Genomic DNA, 16,654 nt, shown 5'->3' on the forward strand with positions numbered 1-16,654 from the left:
AATTTGACAAATTTCTAGTCATGCCATATTCATTCCTGAACATCATTATAACACTCAATGTCTCTGAGTTCATGACCAAAGCTATATCCTATCCTGCTACACCCATCAGGAATTATTTTCCTTATTAACAATGTGCTCTCAACTAATATGAAAATATACACTCTGCAAACTCCCTCCATGGCTTTCCCCAAAACATAACTCCAAAAAACACAATTCAATAACCATTTGGAAACTATTTATTGAATATTTGCAATCAGATATCAATTAAATACAGGACTTGAATTTCTCTTGCTGTCTTTGAACAGCAGGGACTGATTGCCCTCTCCTGAGAGAAGGGAATGCTACAGGACTTGGTAAGGCGCACGCTGTGCTGAAGTATATAGGCTTTCTGTTGTTGGATGAAGGGAAGCAATTTAATCTGTTGAGCCTACTGTTTTATCCTCTCCTGTTCTCCTGTCCTTCATCTGCACTACAGTCACGGGACACAGCGTAACAAGTGGCCACTTAGCCCGTTACTTTTGCCTATCTTGTGTTAACAGATCAGTGTAATGGAAGGAGGGGGCCGAGTGGAGGATATCACTTTGGACCAAAAATTCTCCCACGGTTGTGTGACTTTGAAATCACAATTGAAACACAAAGTAAAATAATCACATGAATATATTAGAAAAAAGGCAATTGGTATTTAATTAAACACCTCGCCTATTTCCCAACTATACCAGGGTTATAAATTAAAATCAACCAGACAGGAGCAGTTAAATTCCATCTCAAGACTTGAAAAAGCCTTGCCAAAAACAAATTGCACTTTTTAGTCTCTGGAATTTGAATGAATGGAATAAAAACTAACCCCTGCCCTAAAATCAACTCTTCTATATTACATATACATGTACGCTTCAACAGGCCACCATTTTGTATGTTTGCCTTCTGGGAAGCTGGGATGTGGTCTCCTGGGCTAGGCCACAGTTTTGAAGGTCTGCAGTATGAGGTTGGTTTGGTGGATGAGCCGGTTTGCACTGATGAACACATTTATCGCCCTGGAAGACAGGGAGTAACAATTGGACTAACACTAAACACTTGCAATCGATAATGCAACAATTCTCAGTAGGGAGCAGTGTAATTAACAGTCTTTTAACAGATGAAAAATGTTTTTCTTGTCTCCCCACAACAACATTAGTAGACATGGCTTGACACACAAACATACTGAAGATGAGGATCTCGATGTTGTGCATGTTAAACAAAACTATTTCACATGGGATTGAACCAAGTTCTGCCTACTCACTTCCCGTCTTTGAAGTATGTTTTGAGGGTGTCGCTGAAGCTTTTAGAGTATTTCACAAACTCTTTCTTCTGATGCTCCAAGGCCTGGGTAAGGTCAGAAAATTGAAGAGCATTGACAAAGAGAATGCGGCTGACTAGCAAGATTAACATGTGTTTGTGTGTCTCACTCTGCGATTCTGGTACTGGTATTTTTTAAAGACGTTGTTGACTGTGTCCAGTAATTCCTTTATGGCACTGGCAATGTCTCTGCAGGAAATAAACACCAAATAAGAATGAATAATTATTTAATAATGATGTGTGTGGGCCAAGAATCTGTAGTAGTAATAATATAACATCATTTGAGTATGAGAGATTTATTGCGTCCTGTATGTTCTGAGTTTGTTTAGGGTTCAGCCTTACTTAATGGTCTGTAAGAAGCGTACTCTGTCATTGATCTCATCTGGAATCTTGCTGAGGATGTGTTTCAGAGCTCTGGCCTTCTCGTTCAGGTCTTGAAACTCCTTTTCGGGACGGTCGATCATAAACTCTGTGAATAAAAAGAATAAGTGCACTGAAAAGAATGAAGAGAGAAAGAGTGTTTCAATAATCTACTTACACCAGGCATATCTCATGCGTGCTCACTCACCTTCCACATCGTCCGCAGCCATGCGCAGTAAGGATTCAGTGAAGTTGATCTGGACATTCTTCTTCTCCAGAATCTTCATGATAATATCCTGGGTCAAACCTGGGTTCTCCCTCTCGGCCTATTGAAAGAACACAACAATCCCATTGTAAATCATCCCTAAACCTCACACTCAAACAAACTCAAACAAGATTAGCCTGGTAATAGGCTACTAGTCAAAGACCCAGAGTCCATTTAAATATTACTCATAACAAATGGCCAAACAGACAAATCTCCCAACATCTGTGTAGAGTTTGTTATGCATTACAGATATACTAAATAAAGCAGTGTCTAAAATCCAGCAGTGTGGAAAAAACTGTTTGTGATTGTTTTTGAGGTTATGTTTCACGCCATGACTGTTCTACCTTGATGAAGGCTGCCCGCAATGTCTGAGCAGCTGATAGGTTGATTCTCTCCAACTGATAAAAAAAAAAAAAAAAAAAGCAAACCATACAACCTAACCATTAGTAAAGACTCAGCAGTGAATCTCTGGCTCTCACCGTCAAACACACATACAGGCACACAGAACATAAAGTTCACCTCATTGAACACTGGGTACATCACAGCATATAGTGTCATGGAAACCATGGAGCTTGTCTCCGCTTCGTTCTTCATCTCCTCCATTGTCATCCTCCAGGAGGAACTGCGCTCAGTAAACAGGTGCAGCACAAGCAGGCAGCAACTCACACACACTCAAACATACACTCACCCACCCACACAGACACACAACGTGAATCCAACAGGCCCCAGAGCGTTAGGAACCTGGACAAATAGAGAAGAATAGTATTCATTTTCAGGATCTCCTTTTTGGTTGAGTACTGTTCATGAGAACACTACCACTAGCTACTACCACTACCACAGCTACAGGGATACTTAGAAGTAGCTGTCTAGCTAGGTACATAGATTGATGAGCCAATGCTACTTTGATATGCTTCAGATCTAACAACTTAGACGTTTGCTGTATTAATTGATAGAGTGGATAATATATATAATTGTATGACAACGATTCTGACAATATTATTAAATCAATACAGCGTTAACACACATGACTGCTACGGTTTGACTAGCTAGCTAGAAAGTTAGCAAGCCGAGGCCTCGTCTGCTCTGCAATGGCTTTGGTGAGATTACTGTACAGTAGTTAGCTCTAGCTAGATGGCTGGAAAGCTAGCGCGTATAAACTACCAAGCTAGACTATTGACAAATTAGTGAGTGACAAATTACTCTATGGGTACGTGACAATATATGTAAATAGTTATGATTATCGTTCCATATGCAACTAGTCTACCTTTCTTGTGAGTTCTTCAATCGGCAAGTTCGTTCGGCGATTGGTGAATAGTCGCTAGCTGCAATGGTTTCTTCACAACTCAACAAGGCGGAAGTTTTTCAGTTACAGCCATGAGACGGCTTCCGTCTACGATCCAATCAGCTTGCTTGTAATGGCATAGCCACTCATCGTCCAAAGTTTTTTTTGTGTGTGTGTCCTTCTGACCAATTTATAGCCCCTGAGCAGTAAATGTTTTCGCCATTTGGCAGATGTCCACACATGATGTCCGTTTTTTTCGTGCGATTAATTCGCGCGTTAACAATATTTTTCGAAACTGTCCAGACAGCACAAGCTTGCACATCAACGACATTATTTCTCTGCATTTTTTCAGACCCAGTTCGAAGATTCTGAGGTTTCGCGTTCATCATGTACTAGGGTGGACAGACCAAAAATGTCCTATCAGTTATCAGTTTTTCTTTCCATACCGTATGTAACCTAAGGTAACTTAGCTTTTTAGGTGTGGTTTTAGGTAATTTTTTTAAACGTTCCACCGCCTTAAGCCTTCAGTTTTGTGGCACCGAGAGGCTGTCAAGCTCCCTTTAAAGATCCTGTAAAGCAAATTCCATAATTTGCTTCTCATTACACTATACCTACGTGTGAAATGAGTTCCTGAAAGCATGTGCAAAGCGCGAAAACTTTGTTGCACTGAAATGTGGAGTTAGACCGAAGAACAGTTTCTCTTTCGTTTTAAGATTAGGTTTTAATGGGCGGAGACAAAAAATGACCTATCGAAGTCATTTTGACCCATCTACGTCAGATCACTGAATGGCTCCTCCTGCTGTACTGTTATTGTAGCCTACATCAGCTAGCTAACTAGCTTCAGGATGTGCCTCTACCCGCAACTGCAAATTCCCTGGATGCCAGAACTTCAGCTGCAACGCTATTTAATTTCCCTATTGATGAGTAAAGGAAAAATCCAAAACAAATCCACGTCCATTATCTGGGTCTTAAGTAGGCAGCGAGGGGCGGAGCTTCAGCTCCTTCAGGCGACACACCCCCCCAGTCTCAAGCAGAGAAGAGTGCTGATTTTCTAACGATTTCAAAGCCTTGTTTTTGTTAGTATTCTTATTAGGGTTCCTCCATGAGGAGGGAACCTATTGTTTTTGTTAGTATTCCTATTATTATTATTATATTTCTCCGCTAAATTGCCCAATAGCTCAAAAAGTCCTGGACCTGATTTTTTTCAAATTTGGCCCAATGATACAACAGATCACTCACCACTCCCAGACCGCTAATGGCCCATGTACGCCCATAGGTGGTGCTATAAAACACGCCCAAAGTCTACGTGATTTCCCCAGCGCCCCATTATTCCAAAATGCCTGAAAATTTGTATGCATGCCTTATTTCTCATGGGGAACAAAAAAGCCTCAAGAACCCATAAGGTCCGCCATGATAGATTTTGCTGAAGGTTGTACCTTCAAAACTCTTCTCCTCATGAACCATAGATCCAATCGACTTGACATCTGTTACAGATTTGTAGAATACATGTCTTTCTATAGGGTCTAATTGAATAAGGAATGAAATACAAAATGGCTGAAAGAAGTGTAATGTAAATGTCCACATTGCCACAATATCTTTGTGTTAATAAATCAAATATAATTTTGACTGATGGTTTTTCAAACCTTACTGCCTTCAAGATGACATCATTCTGAAGTACCGAGCCCAATTTACCCGGCGTCACGGAGCCGACAAGCTAAATAGTTATTTAAGACTTGCATGTACAGTACTGTCACATTAAATAATGTATTTGAACTCAAGCTTGTGTGATGCGTCGCTGTATCGTTGCAGCGTTTTAGGTTTAGGATTATACCAGAGCTGCCAACTCTCACGGTTTCGCCGTGTGACACACGCATTTCAAACATTTCTCACGCTCTCACGCCACACATTGTATACAGGGTTCTAAATGAACTTTTTTGATCACCAGCCAATGTGCAAAAAGTGCCACTGTGTCAACGAAGGGAACTCAGTGCTAACCTAAGTCACCACGTCACCACTACGTCAATCAGAATTTCCACCAATTCTTTCCGGTGAAAATAAGAACAATTATGAGTTTCTCTGAATGCATTTGATAATTTTATTAACATTGTTGGCATGAAAAACACAGAAAATGAAGTAAAATGAAGCACAGAAGTATGATGCAAGGGAATGTGAAATCACCAACAGGTGACAAAGTAAGGACACGATTTATTGTAAATGGCTAAAACGTCCATTCGCGTCATGAGATTGACTCCTGCCCATGCATTTACAGTAACGTTTTGTCCTAAGCAGGCAGTAATTAAACTGACCTAATATACTCTTTATTAAGAACAGTGTATTTACATTACAGAAGACTGTGTCAGTAAGCAACATAATTTTTCTTATGCGTAGACTACATGCGGCAATCCTTACAAAACATGACAACATTTTCATTGTCAAACACAAGCCATTCCCGACCCGCCAGCCATTTTGCATTACATTTTCTTTTCTTCGTTTCTCTAGTGCTATCAATATCTTCATCCCCTGCCTCGTTCCTCTTCTCGCCCCCAGAAGTTTGTCCTAACCACCGCCGCATTAAGTTAACTTTTTACTTTACTTTACTACTCTAGCTGGCTCTTACCTCCTATGATCCGCTATGCTTCGTTTTACTTCTTCCTTGTGTTTTCTGGTGGATGCTCCGTTCATTTCCACAGTTTCTCGCGCTGGTTTCATTTCAACTGTGCGCAGCCAATGGGCGTATAAAACGTTGTCACGTAGCATTACGGCACAGTGTTCATGGGAAACTTAGGAAGTACTGCCAGGGGGATAGTGATGGGCATTCCGGCTCTTTTTCGTGAGCCGGCTCGTATGGCTCAGCTCACTAAAAAGAGCCGGCTCTTTTGGCTCTCCAACGGCTCTTTAAAAAATACATGTTTTAACTATGAATTTGACTATGATAGGTGTGAAAACAATTTGAATTAAATTATTAAATGAAATCATACTCGACCGTAACCACATATCTTTAAAAATGCATTGATTTGTCATGGCTCTCCTCCGAGTTTTGACTACTCTCTGACTGTGTGTGAGTTGGCTCGGCCCTCCCTCATGCAGGATTGACAGGAACAGAATGTGAGGATGATCGTGTGCGCCTTTAAGCCTACAAGTATGTTTTTGTTGTTCTTTGAATCAGTCAATTATTTTAAATACAATTAAAATTAATTATTTCATAATCATTTAGTTTTTATAGGCTGTATTAATCTATTAAAAATAGAGTCGGCTCTTCAGATATGCGAGCCAGCTCCCGACGTTCACCTTCAAGAACCGGCTCTTAGAGCCGGATCGTTCGCGAACGACCCATCACTACAGGGGGATAAATGACCGAGAACAATGCCGAGAACATGTATCACCGGCCAAACTGGCTAGTGAGTTTTTATTAACACCCGCCAAAATGAATTTTAACCCGCATTTGGCAGGTTGGCGGGTGTTGGGGGCCAAGGTTTTGGGAAAAGTTGGCAGCCCTGATTATACAGTAAGTAAAATCTGGTCTGGTTCAGTACATAAGTGAAGTGAACACCATTTTGCTACCATATAACGCTACCTAGCTTCGTTTTGCTCCTAGATTCAGACCTTGCCCCGGTAAATTGTAGAGCTATCTAACTACTAAACTTATGCCTGGCATTTTACAACATTATTGTTGGAATTCTGCTTCTTCGAATCTTTATTGTTGGAATTCTGCTTCAGCATTCCAAGTATTGTTCTTTGAATCTTTATTGTTGGAATGATTCAGCATTCCGAGTATTGTTCTTTGAATCTTTATTGTATCATATTCATATTCTTCTATTTCTTCCACGACACCTTTCAGCGCCTTCAAATCTTCAGCTATTAAAACCGTTCAGCTATCAAACAATTCAGCAGTTTCAGGCTATGACTGATATGACTTTTCAGCTTTGTACCTCTTATGCTTGAATTAATATAAATCAATATTCATAATATTTTTGACATGGTGAGTTTTTTTTTTATCCTCTCAATCCTCTTAAACTTCTTAAACTTTCAAATCCTTCTTCTTCCTCAATCTTTCAGCTACAGCCACCATTTAAACTTTAAAATGTTGACAAAACCCAAAACGCAATTCACAAATAAATGACCCCATTACATTTGTTTGCAACCTGACGAACACGAGTTACAAATCGGAGAACACGAGTTACAAATCGGAGAACACCATCTCATGTCCTTTTATGGGAATTAACGGGGCGTTTACCTATGCTAAATAGGAGCACTGGGGCACGAGTTTTCAATTTACAACATTGGGATTCATCATTCTAAGACCACACCTACGAACAATTTTGCTGTTTAGGAACACATCATGAATAAAGATTCAAGATTTTATTATTTGCCACATACATGATTATACATGGTACAATATGCAGTGAAATGTGTTTGTGTACCTGCAACCATTTAATTAAATAAAAAGGATACTAAGAGAGACATACCATTCTAAGACATAAGACATAAATGGATATTAAAATATAAATAAATAAATTACAATAAATAAAATAGAATAAATAGCACACAGCAGTATGTCAATGTTTTAAGTTGAGCAGACGGATGGCCTGGAAGAAGAAACTCCTCATCCTCTCCGTGTTGGCTCTCAGGAAGCGGAACCTCCGGCCTGACGGCAGCAGAGAGAAGAGTGAGTATCCAGGGTGGTTGGGCTGTTTGAGGATTTTCTCAGCCCTCAACCTGCATCTTTTCTGGTAGATGTCCTGCAGGTCGAAGAGGGTGGTTCTGATGGCCCGCTCGGCTGAACGGACCACCCTTTTCAGGGCTGAGAAGTCCTGCTTGGTGCAGCTGCCCATCCAGGTAGTGATACTCCCACTCAAGATGCTCTCGATGGTGCAGGTGTAAAAGTTCCTGAGCACCTTGAGGGGGAGCTTACGTCTCTCAAGCGTCTGAGGTGGAAGAGACGCTGCCTGACCTTCTTCACAGTTCTCCGGACATGAAGTGAACAAGATAGGTTCTGTGTGATGGTCACACCGAGGTATTTAAAACTGTCCACTCTCTCCACCTCAGACCCGTTGATCCATAGTGGGTGGATATCACCCTGCTGTTTCCTCCTGAAGTCCACAACCAGTTCTTTCATTTTTTCAACGTTCAGCAGGAGGTTATTCTCCCGACACCAGCTCTCCAGGTGAAAGACCTCTATCCTGTAGGCTTCTTCGTTCCTGTCGGTGATCAACCCCACAATTGCTGTGTCGTCGGCAAACTTAATGATGGTGTTATTTACAGATGTTGACACACAGTCATGGTTGTACAGAGAGTACAGCAGAGGGCTCAGCACACAGCCTTGAGGGGATACGGTGTTGAGGGTGAGAGGGGATGATGTGTGGGTGCCCATGCGGACAACTTGTTGTCTGCCGGTTACGAAGCTGTGAACCCACCTACACAGGTGGGAGTTCAAACCAAGGTCACACAGCTTAGTGACCAGCCTGGAGGGGACTATGGTGTTGAAAGATGAGCTATAATCAATAAACAGTATTCTCACATAGTTCCCTTTCCCAGTGTCCACGTGGGAGAGTGTTTTGTGGAGCATGAAGGCTATTGCATCGTCTGTAGATCTGTCTGGGCGGTATGCAAATTGCAGCGGATCCAGGGTGACAGGTAGGGAGGAGGTGATGAAAGTTTTGACCAGTTTCTCAAAACGTTTCATTACCACAGATGTAAGGGCAATGGGGCGGTAGTCATTCAGGTTACCGGGTCGAGAATCATACGTAGACTTTTCTTAGGAACTTTCTTAAGAACAGACGTAAGAAATAAATTAGGAAGATATTGGTGAATGAGGCCCATTGAGTATATCCACAGACGTGATGGAACACAGACCTAGAGTCACATGATCGGCATAGGATCTCAAGTAGCAAGTAGAAGTCACTGCTATCATCGAGAGTCACTGCTCTGCTAACCTTGAGTATCTCATGCTTAAGCGTAGACCTTTCTATCTGCCCAGAGATCTACTGCTGTAACGGCAGCTTATATCCGCCCAGATTCAAATTCTAATGCTAAGCTTGCAATGAAAGAACTGCATGCTGCCATTTGCAAACAACAGACATTGCACAGGGTTTCCCGCAGAAAATGTGTTAGTTAAGGTGGTAGGGTGGGGTAAAAAAAAATACAACGTAGTTAAGACGGCAGGCATGTGTTGCTTAGGTGGCCGCCTTAGCTGCAAAGTGCTGCAGGAAACCCTGTTACATCCGAAGGCAGCCTTTATTGTTGCGGGTGACTTTAATCACTTCAACCTGAAGACTGTACTCTCCAAATTCCACCAGCATGTCTCCTGCTCCTCGAGAGGAGACAAGACTTTGGACCGTGTTTACACCAACATGGCTGATGCTAACAAAGCCGTCCCCCTCCCCCACCTAGGACAGTCTGACCACTTCTCTTTGTTCCTTCTCCCCAAATCTTGACCCCTCCAGCCTGGCCTGGACTGCCACACACCTTCCTCCAACCACTGAACATTTGCACTAGCCTGGACCGCCACACACCTTCTTCCAGCCACTGAACAGTTGCACTAGACTTTTTATAACTACAATACAGTTCTCACCTATAGTGTATTCATATTTATATCTATTTATATACATATCTTGTCCAAATTATATCATATGATGCCTCTTACCTTATTCTGTATACTAATACTGCTATTGCTGCTCATGTTCATAGTCTTACCACTGCTTTACTGTCAATACGGTTGATAATATATCTTATTTATTTATATATTAACACTAGATATATACACATACACTGCGCTTTTCTGCTTTTTTGCACTCCTGGCTAGATGCAAAACTGCATTTCGTTGTCTCGGTACTTGTACCCTGTGCAATGACAAAGTTGAATCATCATCATTGAATCATAAGATCTCTTTCTTATCTAGGACATGGCGTTTGTAAAAAAAAACATTTTACTTATAGTCATGTGATTAGTTTTGTTACCCAAATTATATTATTGTCAACTAAATATGGCTCATGATAAGATTATATGATTTTGAGAAGGACTTTATGTAGATATCTATGAAAACAAGAGCAAAAGACAACAACAAAAAGTTCAAGGGTCCTCTCAACTTGAGAACTCAACCAGTTATAAAGGACTCTTTAATAATTGCTGACACAAAAACGACTGTGAAAACATTTATTGAGGATAGTACTTTCTTTGCAGGCAGGTTGCTATAGCGTATGTTGAAGTATTAACAAAAGATGGCAGTATCTTTAAAATTAATTAGTTGTGCAGTTTTATTCTGTTGTATTGCTAAAATTTGTTCTCCAAGTAATGCTACATGGAATACTAATGGTAAGTACAACAATATGCTGTTTTTTCAAAAAAAGTATTAGATGGACCATATAATGCAATATAATACAACGCAAATAGAAACTATGTTATGAAATAATGAAAATAAAAACAACTATTAAGGCAAATGCATCTTTGGACAATATTGAAAATACAATAGAAAAAAAGGCTTTAGCAGTAGAGAGAGTTACATCCTAATGTCTCTCAAAGTGTATTGGTAAATACTTATGATAATCCAGTTAAAAGAATGTAACAGATTATTCTCGTTCCTGCAAACTATAATTAACAAAAAATAAAGACAGCATTGATTGGAATTTTTAGTTATTAAAATACATCAGCAGATGTAGCGATGGGATCAATTCAAGTGTTGGGACATCACAGTTAGAGTAACATAATGGCTCTTTTTAAATGTCCTTACTCCCACCGAATTTCTGCTTTATTAATGCCTAGCAATAAAATATATCGTATTTTCTGGACTATAAGTCGCTCAGGAGTATAAATTGCATCAGTCAAAAAAATTGTAATGAAGAGGAAAAAAAACATATAAATGGCACTGGACTATAAATCGCATTTATTTAGAAATGTATTTCACAAAATCCAAGACCAAGAACAGACATTTAATCTGGAAAGTCAAGTTATTCAACTACACAATAGCACACATTACAACAGGCTCAATTGGTGTCCGGAATTTTAACGTTACACATTAACAGTTATTCAGCTACACAATAGCATAAAGAACATACCTGGTAGGCTGAATAGGCTAAATTAACATAACAAGCTAGCGAGTCCAACAAGCAAGTTACCGGTAAGCTAGTTCACCAAACTCCCCATCTCATTCCACATCAAGGCAATCTGTTCAACTTGTTGGTTCATGTCAGTCAGTATAAATTAACATTCAAAAACATGTTAAATTATATATATTTTGAAATATAAGTTGCACCTGACTATAAGTCGCAGGACCAGCCAAACTATGAAAAAAAGTGTGACTTATAGTCCGGAAAATACGGTACTAGTACTGACATAAATTTGTTCCATAGCACCAAAGGGTACCAGTATATCAATAGTTTGAGTAATTGCTGCATAGTAATCCTTGATCAACTTTAACTTCTAACCATAACTTTCTTCAATTGTTTGTTTGAATAATTTCATAAAAACCTTTTCAAATCGATATGGGAAAATAATATTGTTGCTCTACAGTAGCTTAATTTGGTCCAAACTGTCATCAATCAATCTGATTCATTTGTTTGCCAGTTCTAGACTTCTAGAGGGAGAAATTATTTGCTTATTGTCTTTTTTCTAATTCCATAATTTATTTTAGGTGTACTCAACAAAACGGAATTGATTATTTCCTCATTTCAAGAAGGCCTTGAAATGGTAAACAGCGCATTATTTCAGACCATGATACGGTAATCAACTTTTTCTTATAATCTTTGTATGCTGCAAATGTGATAAACAAATAGAAAAAGTCCATTAAATTCTACCCATTCCTCTGAGTTACAGGCAAAGCATGCACCAGTCACCATTGCAGATGTATACTTTTCTCCGGCAAGCCGAGTCTCAAACCCAAAAGATTTCCACAGCTGCAGAGGTCTTTGAAACTACTCTTCATATTTTAAAGGACAGAGCCAGTCAGAGAGATAAAAGGGATCTCACTTTAACAGGTAAAGTCACATTTATATTCCGGAGCTATCAAAAAAAATAGGACAAAACCAGTCTGAACCAATCTTGCAATTAGACATTCTTCTGAAAAATTGTCATGAACATTTTTTGTGAGTTGTTTGCTCATATTTCAGGTAAAATGCATGTGCACATTATTTATGCATGCATGTTCTTTGCAGTGAACACACTTTAGAAACATAATTGCATTGCATAATTGCATTATTGAACTTGATGCTGCCACTTTTCCAGAAATCCTTTCATGGCAGGATACGGACCTGATTGGAGACATGTCAGGATGTCCTCCACCTATGTCCTCAGTCATCTGTCGTCAGGACCACCTATTCGACAAGTACCGGACCATATCTGGCGTTTGCAATAATAAGTATTCAAAGTTATATTTACCTATATGAGTAATATGTCTGTTAATACAGTACATTGAGACAGATAAGCAGAACAGTGTCTTCTTGAATTTGCAAATTTTTTCCTTGTAACCTTTCAAGTATCCAACAATCACAGACCAATTAGATAATATAGAATACAGTCAGCAGCTATAGTTATTCATTCATTATTGTTACCTCCCTTCACTTGTGCCCTGCTTTTTAGTTCAGCAGTGACACAGTCCTATGTACACAGAGAAGAACTACAATTTCATAAGGATAATGAAAAAAAACTATTATTAATACTGAAATATGAATACTAGTATAAAATGAGTACTAATAAAGATTAACTATGATATTACAATACCTGTAAGTATTGAAACAGTATCTCATGAAAATGAACTGATTTTATATATTTTGAGAAGCAACTATTGCATCAACAATCAACGAAGTTAAAGATCCTGTAAAGTGGACCTGGAAACGATTTTTAAGTTCGCCACACCACAGAATAATGTGTTATTAACTACCCATCCAAATTCAAATGAAAAAATAACACCGACAAGTATGTTAAATTAGGCTTTGAAATCGTGAAAAAATCTGCAGTCTTCTCTGTTTGAGACTGGGGGGGGGCGTGTCGCCTGAAGTAGCTGAAGCTCCGCCCCTCGCTGCCTAGTGCCTACCTCCGACCCAGATAATGGACAGTATGTCAAGCCGAACAAAACCGTATAGAATTAGAATGTATTTGTTCAATGAGTGAAACATACAGATGCATATAAATTAAATGTTCCCCTGAGCTGTAACAGTAAAAATGGACACCAGAGACAGCAGACAGTGAGCTCTCCAACTAGGCTACTTCTAACACATTAGCTACCATTTCACCAAAATACCATCATTATACACTGAGTAGCCTAATATCAATTTAGTGGTTTGGACTAACTCATAGCAGAGATACCTCTGGAAATGTTATCTAGTATAATTATAACAAGCACACAGAACTGAGTGATGAACTACTGGCGGCGGTGGATGGTCCAGGTGAGACCGGAGGATGAACGGCCGGAGGGGCGATGCTCGGTACGGCTCCGCGCTGCAAGAGAAGCCGTGTGTTGGTGAACCCCGTCTGTCTCTGGTCCATGTTAAAACTGTCCGCCGTGAAATGGTCAGTGCAGAGGCGGCTGTTGGTGTTTATCCGAAGCTTTCCATGAGCGTGGCTCTTCACAAAATCTATCTACCCCTTTTTTTCCTTTCATTATCAATAGTGAACTTAAAAGGCGTTGCAGCGCAGCTGGAGTTCTTGCATCCAGGGAAGATGCAGTTGCGGGTGGTAGGAGACATCCTGAAGCTAGCTAGCTAGCTGATGTAGGCTACAATAACAGTACAGCAGGAGAAGCCATTCAGTGATCTGACGTAGATGGGGCGAAATGACGTAGATAGGGCATTTTTTGGCCCCGCCCATTAAAACCTGATCTGAAAACGGAAGAGAAACTGTTCTTCGGTTTAACTCCACATTTCAGTGTGACAAAGTTTTAGCGCTTTGCACATGCTTTCAGGAACTCATTTCACACGTATATAATGTACTTAAAGGCAAAACATGGAATTTACTTTACAGGATCTTTAATGGTATAAAGTAGCTACATGAAAATAGTAGTTGCTTCTGCTAGTATCAGGGTATACAAAACTCTTAACCTTTCTAACAGTTATAGGTCGACTGAGATTCATTCACACATTTGCTAATGTTGCAATTTTAAAGAACAACTACATGCCCAAATTACAGCCTTAACCCACCTCTTCAGATAAAAGAATGCTTTCTAGTGAAAAGTTGGAGGGATTTTCATGAATATTCAATTGGGTCTTCCTCAAAGCCCACAGTGAAACATTAGCATGGCTAATTATCATACACAACCCAAATTACAGTGAGCACTACTTTTAGTTAGAGATGCACCGAATCCAGGATTCGGTTTCGGCTGAATATTGGGCTTTTTGACGGGGTTCGGTTTCGTCCAAACCTTAGAATTGTTTTTCACCGAAACCGAACCCTACGCTTGCACTACGCGCGCTACGCTGGTTGACATAATGACGCCACCGTTGATTACGGGAAGGTGTTTACGTAGGTGGACTGTTCAATTCAGTAGGCTGAGAGAAAGTGAAAATGGAACTCGTGAGCAGAAAAAGTTTTGTTTGGCAGTAATTTCAGTTAAAAGAAGGCAATTCAAGTCGAGCTATATGTTCAATTTGCAATGCCGATTTGTCTCGTGGTGGCAAGGACCCTAAACAATACACAACATATCCGCTGTTAAAACATTTGCGTATGAAACATCCGAAAGAAATTAAAGAAATCTAAAAGGCTAATATTTTGGATATTGATTGGATCTTGAGATAGGCATATAGTAATTGTCAAAATATTTTTTCCCACTTGTCTTCCTGGCATAATGTTGCATATTCTTTTTTTTTTTTTACAGTAAAAATAAAATACACTGCTGTGGACATTGTTTACTTCATTAATGTGTCTACTGTGTTAATGGACTGAAGATGGGAGTAGGATTCGGTATTCAGTTTCGGATTTGGCCGAATCTTAACCAGTGGATTCGGTATTCGGCCGAACCCCCAAAATCTGGATTCTGTGCATCCCTACATTAAAACATAAAATACATCATACAGAAAAGATAGAAGGGTAGCACACAATATCACATATTAATCATTATCATCCCTTAAGTGTCCTTCAGCAGTGTAGTCCTTGAGAAATGTTTTGTACCATCATAACTGTCCGTTATTGGTCAATTCCTTTGTTCTGGCAAGCAGAATACTGGCACGGTTTGGCCATCTCTCTACCCTCCCCTTGCGGAGCGAGAGAGGTTAGGTCTGGCATTGCTCCTCTGGGCTGGAGAGGTTGACCCCCCCGTCTGAAGGGGAAGACAACAAGTCTGGTAAAAGCCTTTGAGGCTCCTCTCGAAAGATAAGGGCATTATATGATGTTTCGTAAAATGCCAAGTCGGTTCTCCAACTCAGCAGCCTATCGTGGAAGAACTGGGTTGATGAGTTTGTCATTGTGTTGTGGTCAACTTTTGTGAGACTTGGTCTGAAGATGATGCTGCCCATTTTGATTGGCTGTACCGGAGAAACGGCTGAAAAAGCTGAAAACCATGGGATATCTTTTGGGAGGCTTGGTCTGAAGATAATCTGTGCCAAATTTGGCTAAGATTGGACTACATTTGTAGGAGCAGCAAATAAAATAATTTTCCTTAAAATAAAAAATGGCGGTCCTATTACCGGCACCAGCCCTAGGGGAAGATGGGCGGTAACAAGTGGCACACAGCTAAGGATTGACTGTGTAGCCTAAAGGTGTGGTGACGCTGCGGAGAGACGGAGGAGACGTTAGTCTTGCCACAGCTCATTTAATTCTTACAATCATTCAATGATCTAATTCTCACAAAAATCAATATTCAATAAAATTACAGGACAATAAATAAATAAACACATATTTGTGTTTCAAAAATCGACTAACCAATAATAGACCATAAAATAAACCATTAAATGCAAATAAAAATACATATAAATATAATAAAGTAATAAACATTAATACATTCGTTCACTTTTGACCAGATCTAATGCTACAGAAGTGCATTAATTACACTATTTTACATACTCTTCACATTCCTACATTTCTCCTACACTTCGATCACATACACACACAAGCGGTCGGCAACATAAAAGAACAGGTGCCTCCGAATGGTGGCAAAACTGTCTCCGTAAACTTTATGAACAGTCTGCATGGCGGCTGCCTTAAACTTGAATTCGAGGAATATTTACGATCAAAAAATATAAACTGACATGTTACTAACATGTTTCAAAGCACTTGAGCAAGTTTGCTTGCTTGAATAAGGCTTTAAAATAAGTTTTTACGATTTACTTGATACTGAACATGGTATACTCGTAATACAAAAGAGGCTACATGAAGCAGTACAACCAAAAATACATTTTACGCCTAAACTAAACTTTCTGAAACATTTACATTTAGTTCAAAACCTTCACATATAATTTTGACAAGTTTCGACCAAGTTGGAGTTAATAAAATAA

The 16,654-nt window shown here is 39.7% G+C and overlaps 2 protein-coding genes across 2 annotated transcripts in view; one reads left to right on the top strand and one right to left on the bottom strand.

Annotated features, from left to right (window-relative positions):
- Window positions 1-218: 218 nt before the first annotated feature.
- LOC134026690 (programmed cell death protein 10) lies at window positions 219-3,378 on the bottom strand. Its single transcript, XM_062469584.1, has 8 exons — window positions 3,222-3,378; window positions 2,477-2,698; window positions 2,302-2,355; window positions 1,901-2,018; window positions 1,675-1,801; window positions 1,443-1,521; window positions 1,277-1,359; window positions 219-1,031 (listed from the first exon to the last, which is right to left on the bottom strand). Exons 2-8 carry the CDS (start codon window positions 2,564-2,566, stop codon window positions 950-952), a joined length of 633 nt encoding a protein of 210 aa, XP_062325568.1. The 5' UTR covers window positions 2,567-2,698; window positions 3,222-3,378; the 3' UTR covers window positions 219-949.
- A 7,119-nt stretch (window positions 3,379-10,497) lies between these two features.
- The window catches only part of tpo (thyroid peroxidase), a 59,716-nt gene continuing 53,559 nt past the window's right edge, over window positions 10,498-16,654 (top strand). Inside the window, exons 1-4 of the mRNA XM_062470275.1 lie at window positions 10,498-10,550; window positions 11,866-11,953; window positions 12,048-12,208; window positions 12,456-12,588. Coding sequence (XP_062326259.1) covers window positions 11,919-11,953; window positions 12,048-12,208; window positions 12,456-12,588 — 329 coding nt within the window. The 5' untranslated portion in view covers window positions 10,498-10,550; window positions 11,866-11,918. The remainder of the gene's footprint in view (window positions 10,551-11,865; window positions 11,954-12,047; window positions 12,209-12,455; window positions 12,589-16,654) is intronic.

The sequence above is a fragment of the Osmerus eperlanus genome, chromosome 9 (genome assembly GCF_963692335.1).
Source record: "Osmerus eperlanus chromosome 9, fOsmEpe2.1, whole genome shotgun sequence".
NCBI classification, from domain to species: domain Eukaryota; kingdom Metazoa; phylum Chordata; class Actinopteri; order Osmeriformes; family Osmeridae; genus Osmerus; species Osmerus eperlanus.

Bases quoted from the DNA above. Each gene is read 5' to 3' on its own strand.
- LOC134026690 (XM_062469584.1), bottom strand. From the start codon at position 2,566: ATGACAATGGAGGAGATGAAGAACGAAGCGGAGACAAGCTCCATGGTT. The intron at 2,019-2,301 runs GTAGAACAGTCA...TTCTTTCAATAG, and splicing joins TGCGGGCAGCCTTCATCAAG to GCCGAGAGGGAGAACCCAGG. The intron at 1,522-1,674 runs GTAAGGCTGAAC...TATTTCCTGCAG, and splicing joins CGCTTCTTACAGACCATTAA to AGACATTGCCAGTGCCATAA.